This window comes from Lithobates pipiens, unplaced genomic scaffold, assembly GCF_037356315.1.
Source record: "Lithobates pipiens isolate NorthernLeopardFrog02 unplaced genomic scaffold, aLitPip1_a1.2 Scaffold_18, whole genome shotgun sequence".
Taxonomy (NCBI): domain Eukaryota; kingdom Metazoa; phylum Chordata; class Amphibia; order Anura; family Ranidae; genus Lithobates; species Lithobates pipiens.
In genome coordinates, this window is record NW_027507758.1 from 169,558,726 (window position 1) to 169,574,735 (window position 16,010).

General features: G+C 39.1%; 1 protein-coding gene across 3 annotated transcripts in view; it reads left to right on the forward strand.

Annotated features, from left to right (window-relative positions):
* PLEKHG1 (pleckstrin homology and RhoGEF domain containing G1) overlaps positions 1-16,010 on the forward strand; it is a 336,066-nt gene that overhangs the window by 299,715 nt on the left and 20,341 nt on the right. For all 3 annotated transcript variants that reach the window (XM_077486366.1, XM_077486368.1, XM_077486367.1), the window contains 3 exons: positions 8,652-8,834; positions 11,506-11,601; positions 14,921-15,007. In XM_077486366.1, coding sequence (XP_077342492.1) covers positions 8,652-8,834; positions 11,506-11,601; positions 14,921-15,007 — 366 coding nt within the window. The remainder of the gene's footprint in view (positions 1-8,651; positions 8,835-11,505; positions 11,602-14,920; positions 15,008-16,010) is intronic.

Sequence of the window (16,010 nt, forward strand, 5' to 3'; positions counted from 1 at the left end):
CTCTTCTATGTGGTCTTTTATTAAACTCTCCAGTATCTTCCTGACTATAGAAGTTAAACTAACAGGTATATAGTTTATTGGTAAAGACTTTGATCCCTTTTTAAATATGGGCACCATGTTGGCCCTACACAAATCCAGTGGTACCATTCCAGTTATTGACGAGTCCTTAAAAATTAGAAACAATGGCCTTTTAAATGACAGAGCACAATTCTTTTAGGATCCATGGGTGGATACCATCTGGTCCATGTGCTTTATCCACCTTTTATTCAGTCTAAATATTTCTGGATCATATCCCTTTCGCTCCATTATGGATCCTTTGGGGCTCTGTCAATACCATCCCTATTATGGACATGAGCTCCATTGTATACACAGAGCTGAAGAATGCATTTAATAAATTTGCCTTTTCTTTGTCTCCAGTCACCCACTCTAGATTATTTTGTAAAGGGCCTACATGCTCAGACCTGACCTTTTTTTACTGTTAATATATTTGAAGAATTTTTTGGGGTTTGTAATACTATCTTTTGCAATCTGTTGTTCGTTTTGAATTTTTGCATCCCTGATTTCCTTTTTTACATATTCACTTATATTATTTGTAACATTTAAATGATAATAGCGTTCCTTCATTTTTATATTTTTTAAAGGCTCTTTTTTTTTTAAATTATAGCCATTTGAACTTTGGCCTTGAGCCACATAGGTTTTATTTTTAACGTTTCAGGCTCGGTTCACACCTAAACTGGCCGCGGATTGCACAGCAATGCTGTCTGTCCCTGTTCTCAGTTTGAGGGATGAATCTGGGCAGAATCTTTGCCTGAATTCGGCCCTGAAACTGAGGCAAAAGTGCACAGCGTTTCTGTGCAGTGCGCTCAGCAACTGCCCCGGAGACATGTGAACCCGCTCTATAGAGAGCCAGTCATATTCTCCTGCTATGCGAATTGGATGTGGGTGAACCCAGCCTTAAACGTATTGCCCATGGGAATATACTTTGCAGTGAGTTTACATACAGTCACTTTGAAGAATTCCCATTTCTGTTCTGTGTCCATTGATGCCAATATACTCTTCCAGTCTAAGTCTTTCATCCTTGGAAAATTAGCTCTCTTAAAATTAAATGTTTTTATCTTACCTGTATGTGTTTGATGCTTACAGCTAACATTAAATTAAATCATGTTATGGTCACTGCTACTCAGATGCTCTTTTTATATGAATATTGGTAATAAGCTCTGCATGGTTTGAGATTACCAGGTCCAGCCTCGATAAACTGGACCATAAAATAGTCTTGTAATAGATTTATACATTTTCTGCTCTTTTTAACTGTCCCAGCAATGCCATTACTCCAGTCAATTTCTGGGTAGTTAATATCCCCCATCATTATCACTGTCCCAACCCTTGCAGCCCTTTCCATCTGTACAAGGAGCTCAGTCTCTACCACCTCACTAACACTAGGAGGTCTATAACAAACTCCAGTGACAACCTTTTGAGTACGCACACCCATGTGCAGTTCCACCTATAATGCTTCCGACTCATCACACTCACTTTGAAATCACTTCTCACATAGAGACAGACACCACCACCCCTCTGTTTTACCCTGTCTTTCCAAAAGAGAGCATAGCCAGAATTATTAATAGCCCAGTCATGAGAAGAATGAAGTCAAGATTCAGCAATATCAATTAGATCATAGTTCTCCTCGTGCACCAGAGCTGACCCATTCTATATTTTGAACTGCATCACTGATGGGGCCCCGCACCCATACACATGGGAATGCAGGTTGCACAACTTCGCTCTCCCAAAAGCTAACTTAAAATCTAAATATAATAAATAACACCGACACCACTGAGTGGCAACAATTTTGGCGGCACGTTTATTGGTGTAAATAAATTATCCATGAATAACAACATCATATTGATGATCATTTATTGATTATTACACTTCTAACTTTATTAACTGCAAAATATAACTTTGCTTAGTCATAAAGGACTTGAGCACCAATAGCATAAATCATAACTACCATTCCCCCGTTTCAATAAGAAGGGTGGCAAAACCACCAAAAAGTGCCTTGCAACAAGGGTGGGGGGTGGGGGCTTGCCGCACTGTCACAGCGGGGCTCCTTTTATATAATCCCTGTTTTTCTAGAACTTTCTAGAGTATCGCATGACCTTCCCAAATATTCTAAAGGTCACGTGATACTACTCTTTCCCGCCTAAACCCTGTTTTTCCAGGGGCCCTTTAGGCCTTTTTTTAAAATATATTTAAAGGTACCGCACCTTTTTAAAGCAGCATTCCAGCCACAAACATTTTTTGTTCACTGCCGGTTTCCTCCTGCTTTGTGAGTGCCCAGCTTGTTTGGAGGGAGGGGTAACCGCATGCCCATACTGTTGTGCCCAAATGCTTGTGCCTTCCTTCTCATTTTGCAGCCAATAGGACCCAGATCCTGGTACAGACAGTCTTTTATCATGTCAACAATCAGACCACTGTTGCATTTCTTCCCTTGTCTGCATTAGTTTGTCATTGTTCCTTCTACAATGTCCACTCTGTGTTCTCTGGTATCTCCCCACCATTCTCTAAACATCCAGTTCAGTGTCAGAGCTAAAGTGTCAGAACCCCCCCCCCCCCCCCCCCCATACAGTCTGCTGGTTCCCAGCTTCCTCAAACACATATTTTTTAGCACCTCTTCTCCTGTTCCCCCTGTTCACATGGCATTCTTTGGCACTGCCCAGCCATTTAAACTGTATACTCTGCTAGTTCCATTGTTCCCCTCCTAAACTACAGTTTCTTATACTTCTCCCCATATTTTCGACATTACTATTTGCTGATTTTGGGTACCTCTGTCCAATCTTTCAACTCCGCATTTTCTGGCAACTCTCCTCACTATGTATTCTGCAATCTCCCTTTACCAAACTATATTCTCTGGCACCTCCCCCACACCACATTATCTGGAAGCCCCCTAATCCCTCCACTCCTCACTGCCACCCTACCTATGTTCTCTGGCCCCTCTTTCCTTTTGTGGATTCCTCTGAAGCTCTACCCTCTGTGTCTCTGCAGGTCTCCCATCAATGTCTGCACTGCTCCCGATGATCTATAACAATTAATGTTGAAAACCCCATGCGCTACCAACACAGTCTCCTATAGTGCTACTTAATGCTGCTGCTACCCCCTACTGTGAGTTCCCACATCCAAATGTATATAATATATTACTGTGTGTAGCGCTGCTCTGTAATAACATGGTTTAAAAAAAAAACACATATGAATAATAAAAAAAAAATCACTTGTACTATTAACGAACTAAAAATGTTCACAAATGGATGTTAATGATAACACCACCCTAGTGTTAATATTACTCTCAAAACAATAAACCAATGGTGAAAACAATCATGTAAAGGGAGTTATAATAAATTAGAACCAGTGTCAGCGGGTGCTCAAAATTTTTTTTTTGGGGGGGGGGGGGCGCAAAAAAACAAATTCTGAAAAAAAATCAATTGCAGCCTCATTGTGCCCCATCAAACGCTGCCACTGTGCGCCATCAAATGCTGCTGCTTTGCCCCATCAAATGCTGCCACTGTGCCCCCCCACCCGCCGTCTGCCCAGCACTTACCCTGTATCGAGGCAGTTCAGGCGTGCGGGTTACGGCAGCGAGCGGTGGGTCCTTGCAGCTGGTCAGGCAGTGTCTCCTGTCTCCTCCCTTCTTCCCGATAGGTGTCCAAATGCAGCCCCTGTCCTTTCAGCCAATCGGGTGATGGGTAGACCAGCGCACCTGATTGGTGGAGAGGCGGTTCAATCTTAGAAAAGCAAATATTCATATGCTTTTCTAACACTAGGTGGACTCGAGTGCAGTGCTTTGTACCACGAGGCCACCTTTTTTAAAGCCTATTAGAGCCTATGGTTCTAATCGGGTGCTTCAAAAACACCCCCTGCCGCTATAATTTAGGTGCCCAGCATCTGAAAAGGGTGCGGACGCCTGAATGGGGGGTGGCGGCCATGGATAGATTCATGCAATGCATGAATCTATCCATTAGTCATAGAGAGGGGTGGCTGGAGAGAGGGGGGCCCTTAATTGGTGCACCGCCACGGATTAGAACACTCCTAGAGAAAAAAGAATCACCAATGGTGCAATATTGTGAAAAGAGATGAAAAAAGTATTCTAATATTGCAACATTGGGGATATTTCCTTTTCACTGGGAATGTTACCTTTCACTATGTAGACATGAGCCTGATGTCTTTAAGGGAACCTGTCCATTTCTCCCATAAGCTCATGTGATAAAAATGATGTGTCCAATACCAAAGATGAGCACATAAGGCACATGGAGATGGAACACTGTTGACTCACGACTATTTATGCACTGATAATATAAGGCTCGAGAGGCCTTGCATTTATAGACTTGTTAGTGCACATATTTCAATATTTAAAGTGTGCAAAACGTGTTAAAGTGTATTTGGATTGATGTAACTGAGGGTGTTCTAATTCACTTTATGTGATTGTTTACACCATTGGTTTATCATTTTGGGAGTATTATTAACACTAGGGTAGTGGTGGTATCATTTTTATCTATTTATGAAAGTTTTTAGTTGGTTTATAGTATGTGATATATTTCATTCATATGTGAGTTTTTTTAAAAAGCACATTATTACAGAGCAGTGCTACATTCAGTTAACAATATATTATATACATCCCGATGATGTATGTTGTTCTGCATATGCTGAAGTCCCTCAATCATGTTAGCCCCCGCTCCACTTTTTTTTTTTTTTTTTCAATAATCCATGATCAAATCATGCTCAGCCACCTCTGTCACCCTGTCTATTATCTACCTTCTCTCCTCCTCTCTCTTCTTATGAGCATCTCCAATGCTTTCTGCCTTCACCCTGTTACACTTTTGTCTTTTTTTTTTTTTTTTCTCTTATCTCCATGGTCAGCTTCTATTATGTCTTCTCGGCCTCTTCTAATGATCCAAGCTCAACAGCCAGTCCTGCCTTTTTTTTTTCTTTTTTTTTTTTTTTTTTTTTTTTTTTTTTTTTTTTACCTCCACTTCTAACCATGAACAGCTTCCACTCTGCCTCCTGTAAGTGCCCCTTGATCAAAAAAAAGGTCCGTCTCTTCTGTCCCCTCCATGCACAGCTCCTGTTGTTTCTATCCCTTTCCAATCCACTACATCAAGTTTTTAATAAATTAATATTATAATTAAGCACTGCGTAACTGGTTTCTTTTGATTATGCAAGCAGAGCTTAATGTCCTGGTTCAGTTCTGCTCAGCTATGACTTGCTTAGAAGAGGTGTCCACCAACAAGAGGCTTCACTTTTAGAGGCACAACCTAGAAAGCGTACATGCTGGATCATTTATAAGTCAATAAATAGTTTATTCTAGATTAGGGTTTTTTTTCTTCAAAAACACCACATAATGTGATTAAGAGCCAACCGGTTTAATTCACTAAGCTGTTTCCCTTAATGAACATTATTTTCAGCAATGCAATTCAATGAGTGCTTAGCTGAATAGAAATTGACACATGCATTATAACGTAGTGATATGAATGACTCTAATCTGTGCAGTACTAGAGCAGGAAAAAGGACGAAGGGAAGTATGTTCACATGGAGGAAAAAAATAAAGAAGACCTGATTACTTAAAAAGGAAGAAAAAAAAATCCCCTAACTGGAAATACTATAACAAAAGTTTTTACAGACAAGAGGTGACAAATCGAGGGGGAATAAGGAAAATGGTAACTTAAGTGAATACTTTGTACTTTCCCTTTTTAATGAGTCCAAATATTGTAAGATGGAAAAAATCTATAATAAAAGGCCTTGTAATCATTTTCCTACACTTATCAGTGTCTGTAATTATTCAGGCTTGGCCTGAGCCGACCCTGCAATTAGCATTTTCTAGCTTCTACATGAAATAATAGAGGTCAGACACACATGTTTCCCCCCTGTGTTTGGGCAGCTGCACAGTTCATGTGTTACAAATACTCTGCATGATGTTGATTTTTATTAGAGCTGAATATATCAGCATAGTTTAATCAGCAGTGCTTATTTTCTGTTTAAAGATTTTCACACTTGCTTCCTGCTAATACTGTGATAGCTAAGTTTATTTTTTTTATTTTTTTGTATAAAAAGGCAATATAATAGCTATGCCCTGCTTAAATATTTGATTTTTCACTTTACCATTTTGTGTAAAAGTATGAAACGGTTGAACAGAGCTTTAACACTTAACAATTTATAGTAGTAACCTTTCAAACAAAAATGAGTAAATTACATTGTTTAGAAAAAATGCAGCGTAACTTTATAGAATAAAAGGTATATCTTTGTAGTTTAGAAGCTTATTTTCTGTTGGTTACAATGTGTATGAAGAATACTGGGAAAATTGGGCTGTTGCCCTTAGCAAGCAGTCAGATGATCTGCCATATAAGGTTCTCCTGGAGAATTACCAGGCCAAGTAAGACTGTGGTAGGGTTGGGCAACATTGGCCCATGTAGACCTTGTGGAGACTGATCAGGTCATGTACTGTAGGTCAGTGGTTCTCAACCCTAGTCCTCAAGTACCACCAACGGGCCATGTTTTCAAGTTTTCCTTTACTTCGCACAGCTGCTTTAATTCACGGCGTATAACACGCACTTTTTTCCCCCTGAAGATAGGGGGTAAATCGGGGGTGCATGTTATATGCCGACAGTGTACCTCTGAATTCTCAGAGCCATCAACTCCTCTCCACTCGGCTCACTCTGCTTTCACACGGCTCTCACATCACACACACACACGCACACGCACACGCACACACAGAGTCCCGCCTCTGCCACCGGCATTAGATCAGTGTTCTGCCTATCGCAGGAGCTGGTCCAATGCCGATGGCAGGGGGGGGGGGGCTCTGTGTGTGACGTGAGAGCCAAATGGAGAGGAGATGATGGCTTGGTGATTTCCTGATGTTCTGTTCAGGCTGCTTTTATGAGAGATTGTGAGGATGCAAATTAGCTTAAAAAAAGGCCTTAATCAGGCTGCATTGATGGACTGCAGATGGACATTGATCAGGCTGCATGGAGGACTTTATTTAGGCTGCATGGAGGACTTTATTTAGGCTGCATGGAGGACTTTATTTAGGCTGCATGGAGGACTTTATTTAGGCTGCATGGAGGACTTTATTTAGGCTGCATTGAGGACATTGATGGGCACTGACCCTTAATTTGCTTCAAAGTTGTTTATTTATATATGTTTTTTTCCTGAAATGTCCCTCTTAAAATTAGGGTGCGTGTTATACTCCTGTGCATGTTATATGTTGATAAATACGGTAAATTACCTGGTATTGATAAGATCTACTTTAATTAAGGGAAGTTCCCAAAACATGGCCTGTTGGGGGTACTTGAGGACTGAGGTTGAGAACCACTGCTGTAGGTCTTTTAGTGAAAGTGTGGGGGGGGGGGGGGTGTGTTCTTGATCAGGCTAGATTTGAATTCACTCGGTTAGAACAATGATCAAGCCACTTGGCCCTCCCTAGGGGGCAATGATCCAGACACATAGGTCCTACCAAGGGGTGGGTGTGAGGGATTTGGGCCAAATAAGCTTTTCCTAGTATTTGGGAGAGTGGAGCGCATTGCTGTGATTGTCCTTATTGGCCTTTATCTAGACAAAAGGGTCTGTTCGTAGCGGACACTGATTTTTTTTATTTTTATTTTATTTATTTTTTGTCAGGGCTGGTGATGCGGATGTGTAGGGCTTCACTAAAAGTACCTTTCTACTTGCACGTTTCTTTGATTTAGTAACCTTATTTAAATGTATTTAAAAACAAAAAAAAAACAGGTGAGGCTGTAAAAAGGGGAAAAGGGTCATTTAAATAGCAGGGGGGGGGGGAGACAATACCAAGATGTCAAAGGCAAAAGAAGTTTGCGTAAGCAATCATTTGGTTTAATTCTATGTTGATTTTTCCACATTTGGCAGAGAAGCAGCTATGCATGTACCAACGTTTCATGATTTTGGTGTGCAGATTTCTTTCCTACTAGCTAATAAACTTATATCTTTCTAGAACTAGGCAAACCATACTCAGTGGATTGTTATGAATGGATGTCTTCTCCTATGTCAGAATACCAAGTGTGTACAGAGGAGCCTATAATAGTGTTTTTTTTTTTTTTTTTTTTTTTTTTTTTTTAAATCTGCATGTTTGTCTTAAAAATTACTTCCACCCTTATTGGTGGAGGGAGAGACGATTTTCATGGTCAAAAGATGAAGGCTGATGCAAACAAATATGAACCTCGCTCTCCCAACAACATTTTAAAATATGTAAATCTATGAATCAGATTTTTTATTTTTTTTTATTTTAGTGTAACTATTTTTGTTTTGTTTTTATAATTTTTTTGCTACTTGAAAGGCAGCCATTTGTTAAAAACAGGCAAAGAATGGCAAAATCTGCTTCTGAACGGGTTTTATTGTGCTAATAGTAATTTTTCGCCTACTCTTATATTAATATAAATCTGTTTAATTTATAATGCTATAACTATATTTACTTCAAAATGAAAAAGGTATACAATAGACGACTATTACAAGATATTTTACCTGCTTGGAAACTGTGGTGCATGTTCCATTTTATTACTTGGCACTGGAGATTTTTCTGTAGCCTGTAATGTATATCTGTACACCATCTGTTCTAGTTAACTACCCCAAGTGACATTTCTATTGTGTTTCACTTACAGGAGATTCAGAGCCTGCTGACGAATTGGGAAGGGCCAGACTTGACAAGTTATGGGGAGTTAGTCTTGGAGGGAACATTTCGCTTTCAACGAGCCAAGAACGAACGCACTTTGTTTCTGTTTGACAGACTTCTCCTCATCACAAAGAAGAGAGATGACACTTACACATACAAAGCCCATATCCTTGTAAGTCACAGCTTCGGAGCACTAGCTGTACTCTTTCATTCTTTAGAACAAGGTCTCCTTTGTGGCTGCTTCACATTTTGTCTCTCAGACTTCTAGTGATTCAGTAGTCACATGAAGTCTCTAGTGTCACACTTAAAAAAGATTGCTTATAAGAAGGGTATGACTGGAGCATGTGTCAGAGACTAACAGTCTGAAAGAATGACAGATGTGCTAAAATCTATGGACCCCTCTTTTTTTTTTATGGTGCCTAATGTTGTTGGCTCTCTAGACCCACTGAAGGTAATTTAACCAAATTCAAAGGAGGTTACTGTGCACCTTTAGAGGGGAGCTTGTCAAGGTCAGATACTAAGAGCCTTCTTTGATGCTGTCATAACTTTTAAAGGTGCATACTCTAAGGCATTGATATTTTATCTTTGCTTTACTACTTAGCGAATTCCAGAAAAGTTTAAGAGGCACTGGGATTCTTATATTTATTCAAACAATTACATTTTTGGATAAGTTTACTGGCTTGATGAAGCAGCCCCCAAAACAAACAGGCCCCCCTCAGTGAGTGCCAGGGAATGACTCAGAATGTAAATGTACACAAATGGACACTGGACCATAAGGTGAAATTGCCCAAAAATATTTTGATAATTCACAATTGTAACATAACTGAACAGCCATTGCATTTGGGGAGCAAAAATAAAATGACCCCTTCATCAGGTCTTGGAGCAGAGGAATACAGACCTATAAATGACTCAAACATCAAATTAAAAACCAGAGGGTATCTGTAAGAACTCGTGCTGCTTTAGAAATTCCAGACTTATACTGTGGTCAGTGGCAGTTACGACTAACTGCCGCTGACCAGACTGTATAAATAATAGAGCTAACACACCAGTAGCATAAATTGATTTAAAGTAAGTTTGTAAAATTTTACAAAGTATATCTCAAAAGATATGTATGTAAAACATCATAGATCTCTATGACCAGGTTAACCACCCCCCAAGAATCTATAGGGTTGATTTACTAAAACTGGAGAGTGCAAAATCTGGTGCAGCTGTGCATGGTAGCCAACCAGCTTCTAACTTCAGCTTGTCAATTAAACTTTTATGATAAAAAACCTGGAAGCTGATTGGTTTCTATGCAGAGCTGCACCAGACGCACTCCAGCTTTAATAAATCACTCCCTATGTCTTCTCTATATGATCAGAGGCATGTACTGTAATGCAGTCACTTGGGCGCAAGGTCCATAGCCAAAAGAATGACAACAAATACAAATACTTAGGTACAATATCACAGTAGGGAAACCTGGTGTAGTCTGGGGTGAAAGATGACATTAGAAAGGGCTAATCCTTTCTCAAGTCCTGTTTTATGGCTACCGTGGTCAGACATGTCTGATAGTTCACTATTTATTTTGTAAAATGTTGCTAATATAAATTTGGTAATGCTAATTTGGTGTGCTAGCTAAGGTAATAAGTGGATTCTTATCTTTTATAAACCTTACATTTTGATGAATTTTTGCAAAGAGATTACGTGAACATGCAACGCACTGTTGATGAACAAAAGTAAGGCAAGATTTTCTTATAAATGCTAAAATACTAGTAAATACTCACCTTTTCTGCTGTCCATGCTGCCAAAGGCCCCTACATACCAGTGATATTGCCATATCAAGTCCGTAGCATTTCAGGGATTGTCCATTTCCTTGGTCCCCCATGCCTCCCAATTGTGCCTCCTGTAGACCTGCATGTCACTATGTCTCATGTATATGAGGTCAGCAGAGAGCACCAGTGTGAGCTGTTGGGGACCAATGAGGTTGACCATTTCTCAGCGGGGTTCAGGGGACAATTTCCAAGTAAATTTTGCCTAAACCCCCACTGAGAAATGGTCAACCTCGTTGGTTGTATTAACTCGTTGCTAATATAAATTTGGTAATGCTAATTTGGTGTGCTAGCTAATGTAATAAGTGGATTCTTATCTTTTATAAACCAATGCCATTATAACGTTGAATAATGACAGTGTCATTTTAAGTAGCGTATAAATGTATGCAATCTAAATGCAAGGCCAACAACTTCTTCCAGGGATTGATTTTACAAGGTCTTCGTATAACAGTATAATGTAAACAGTGGTGAATGATGCACTGTAAGCTCTAGGAAGGCGCTTGGTATAGCTAAGTAAATGGAAGATGCATAAGTGTGAGTATTTCTATTCAGGCAGAATTCCACCCTCTGAACAATGTAAACAACAGCAGGATGACAGCTGCTCAAAGTATGGACCCAACCACATTACTATACTGAGTATTCCTAATCATTTGGTGGTTGGGGGGGGGGGGGATGGACAAAAATCTCTTAATTAGATGCTAAAATAGCATCTGAAGGAATTGGTCGAGTCTGAAAACACTAGCAGCAGATATACAGTAGATATATACATACGATAGTGAGTAAATATATACAGTTATGGTTCCACTAAGTTAAAATATAGGCTTGTTTTTCTGTTTATATTTGTCAGTTTAAGCTCATTTGATAGAACATGGTGAATGTTTTTTGAAACTCATCTGAAAGACTTTGCTCTGACTTTTATGCACAAAGGTTATATCTCAGAAACATACTTCCATCGTGTTTTTGGGTGTTTTTTTTCTCCTTTTTTTTTTTATGAGAAGTACCACCGATGAATATCTGTTTGTTTGCCTTCTGTAGTGTTGCAACCTTATGCTGGTGGAAGTGATTCCAAAAGAGCCCCTCAGTTTCAGTGTGTTTCACTACAAGAGCCCCAAGCTTCAGCATACTGTACAGGTAATATATTTGAATTCAGCCTTTGCTACGTGACAAATGAGATCAAAGCCCAGAAAGGTCATTCTGCTAATCTCTTACAGGAAAGACTGAAGAATCTTGACATATGTAATTAGTAGGAGATCAGGATATTACAAGAGCAATACAGAGAAGTACATTATTGCCTTCTCTACTGAATCTACTTAAAACGTGGCTCCAGTTTTTTGTTGGAGAAAATAAATCTTTTACAGGTGAACTATACAGAATGCAAAGAATTTAGTGAACTTCTTTGTTGATTCTTTTCATTCTGTGTTCTTAAAGAGGACACCCCCCCCGACCCCCACACACAGAGTCCTGTCCCTAATGTATAAACCTGTCAACAATCATTAGAGAGGGATTAATTATACTTCCCTATATCCTTGTGGATTTTTCTTCCTACGTACTTACTTTGTCCTGCCTCTCTGCTGCCTGGGTCCCCATTCCCATGTCGCCATTTTAAAAATGTCCATGATGCCGCGCATGTGCTAGATGAAGCACTTCATCCTGTGCATGTGCAGTAGGATACTGCAGGTATCTGTTGTGGGGGGGGGGGGGTGGAGAGACCCTCGTGAGATCTCCAGCAGAAGCATATTTTTTCCTAGGGAATTAATGGAACTTTGTAGGGCGCATGCGCAGTATGATAATACTGCGAGATCTCGCAGTTTAGGTACAGGATTTCCCTAAAGGCAATGGTAACACTGCCTTCCTTCGGGGCCATCTGTGTGGCCGGGGCTACGTCACCACTGCCTTCAGGGAAACCAGGAAGTGGAGAACAAAGGTAAGTAAAGCAGAAAACTTAAAAAAAAAAAAAAAAAAGATTTTACAGGTTTTGTTAGATCTGCTCCATAATTCAACAAAAAAAAAATGCTGATCTTGCCAGTGTACTGTGTCCTCTGCTGTTATCTCAAGCAGTGCTATGAATCCTGCTCAGTTCGACTTTGTGAACCTCAGAATAGACATGTGCACACTGAAATATAAAATTTTTCATTTTTGTCCGAAAAATAGTTATTTAGTTACTCCCGAAATTCGTTTTTATTTATTTTGTTACGTTAAATGCATTCATCCGAAAATCCGAAATAATTAAGGTCGAATCTGTCATTGAAGGCTTATGGAATGTTCAAAGAAGATTCGACGGAGTAGCTAAACTGGACGACGCCACAATCCTACATTTCCGGTCGAATGTTCCGCCTACAAGCTATAGTAGAATTCTAATGTTTTATGACACTAGTAGTAATTATATTTATTAAATATTATTACTAGTCGACCAACATTAGAATTCTTCTATAGCCTATGGGCAGAGCATTTGACCATAAATGTCCGCTCGAGGCGGACTCTTCATGTCGACTCTTCATGTCGACTCTTCATGTCGACTCTTCATGTCGACTCTTCATGTCGACTCTTCATGTCGACTCTTCATGTCGACTCTTCATGTCCTAATAGAGTTAGGTTAGGCACATTCGACCTTTTTTGCTATTGTGTGTGTGTGTGTGCGTGTGTGTGTGTGTGTAATATATATATATATATATATATTGTCGAATCTTTTCTCTCTATGTAGAATAATCTTGGACTAATAGAGCTAAGGTAAGGCACATTTGACCACAGGTTCAATGGACACAGATTGCTATTGTCAGTCATGTCGAATCTCCTATCTATATCGAACTGTTGCAACAAAAATTAAAATAAAGCATTTGTTTGTCAGATCTTTCGGTTTTCGGATTCTGCACGTTCGTTGTCATTTGTTAAACCGATAACGAAAATACCTGAAATGCGGATGAAAATGCATTCGGACTAAAACAAATGCACATGTCTACCTCAGAACACCTCCAACTATGTTATAGAAATGAGGCCAGGAGGAGGTTTTCTGTAGTCCTAATATATTTCCTGTCCTAGGGTGACAGTGGTGCTCCTCTATAGAAGTGCTGTCACCCTAGGACTAAAGGGGTGCTGGTAAAAAAAAAAGGTCAAAAGCATGAAAAATGAAACAAATGCAACAACTACATCTAAGCCCTGGTAAGCTTCTATATAATACTTTTTGTTCTTGGGTTTACATATAATTTAACAAAAGCATATCCAACCATCCAGAAAGAATAAACCAAGGCTGTCTTGTTACTACAACCTTTCTAAGACCTATCTCCTACATGTGAGAACAGGTGGCATAAATACTAACCCTACTAAAATGTGCATAGGTACTCCATGGTTTGACAGCTGTCTAGTTCGTGTTGGTGTGCAGGCCCAGCACACTTGTCAAAATAGTGATCAACTGCTTGCTGTGACTACAACAATTATTATACATATAGTAGCTTTTCAGGCAAACCAGTCACCTGCCAGGCAGCGTTTACTGCCAATTCAGTGCAATAACAAATCTATTTATGTTTGTTTTTAAAGGACGTCTAGCCCACATTCCCATCAATTGACATTGGTGTGGATTGCAAAAGGCACAGAGAAGTCTCCCCAATGCATAGTCTGTACTGGAATTACCCCATCAGACACTGTCTACAAACGCATCTTCCCCTTTGAAGTTATAGGCATGTACTCAACTTTGACCAATTATATTATACCCCTGGTTTACTGCAGGATCATGAAGGTTATAGCTGGGCCTCTTGGACATCCATTGGGCCCTAGGCTCCTGCTAAGGTTGCCTTGTGGCTATTGTGGCTTTATGTATAGCAATGAATGGGATGAATGTCTAGAAATCCTAGACATGTGGAGACGAGATTGAACTTGGACAAGGGTGTGAGTTAATGACTGTGCAGTGACAAAACAAATCACATTTAATTTTTAAGAAATATCTTACCACTTGGGTACTAAATACTAGTGACATTCACACTCTGCAAAGACCAGATTCTTTGTTCACGACTAGGTAAAATGCAAAATTATTATTTTGAATTTCCCAAGTACTTTAAAGTTACGTTTTAAACAATGTTCTACATCCTAGATCATGCCAGGCCTAGGAGCAAGCTGCGGGGTGAAAAACAGTCAAACTGAGACCTAATCAAAACAATAGCTTTTTTTTATTATTTAAATTTTTTTATGAAATAATGATGGTATATGAAAAAACTAAATAACAATCTATAAATTGTATGTATGTATGTGTGTGTGTGTGTGTGTGTGTGTGTGTGTGTATATATGTGTGTGTGTGTATGTGTGTGTGTATATATATATATATATATATATATATATATATATATATATATATATATATATACACACACACAATATACATCTTCTTCTGATGCTTTCTATTGGTGATGAATATCTTCAGAACATTTCATGTCCATCCTCTTAACAGATGTCATTTTAACAGGCCAAGTCTCAACAGGAAAAACGACTCTGGATTTTGCATTTGAAAAGGCTGATCTTGGAGAATCACCCTGCTAAAATACCAGCCAAGGTTTGTGCACACACCTCACATATTTATGCTAAAGGGGAAAATGCTGCCTGGGTGGTTGATTTATGAAAACCGGATTCGAACTATAGTTTCTTCTCAAGGCACAATGAGTGTATATGTAGCTAGGAAAATGCACACTGAGGGTAGAATTCCCTGCTACATAGCCCTACTTCACAACAAATAAAACCTTTTATTTGAGTAAGGATCTTTCTGTTTCTATCCCCTATACAGCATTAAAGTAGCATACTGTCCGATTATGCCATGAATTGCATATGCAGTGTGCCCTACTGTGGTTGCTCCTATAGAGTAAAATAAATCATAAAACGTAGGAGAGCTTGATATGGCTTGCACTTGCACATGTATGCAACTGAGACCTTGACTCCATGAATTTAGGTAAATCGATCCCTTTTGCTGGCACTGAAGGCAGTGTAATGGGTCATAATCAATCCAGTTTGTCAGCTCAAATATATAATCTGCAAAAGGTTTTAACCCTATTTTTCTATGGTTTTGCCTGTTCTAGTTTTTAACCGCAACTCCAGTGTGCTTTAATTTTTTTTTTACATGGTTGTAAACCTCCTAGTGTAAACATTTTCTATTTCACCTTAACCGTTTTCAGTTTATACATTAAAAATACACAACTTTCGTTTTATATGGAACGCATGAGGTCAGTGAAAATAATCTAGCTAAAAAAATAAAATCCATTCCAAAATTTATAAGTAAGGATATACTAGATATGGGATAGTAGTGACATCTAGTGGTATATATTTGCATAGCATATGTTATACAAAACATATAGGCTAGTAGTGACACTTGGTGGTATATACAGTATTTGCATAGCATTTGTTTAATTTATTTCTGAACTATTCAGGGAATATTTATGACATATGAAAGTATAACGTACACATACATATAAAAATGTACACAACAGATGTGAAAATTGTATTTAATCTGAAGAATTTAATAGTTTTGGAGAGTTCTACATAAACTTCCATGGGAACATTCCATG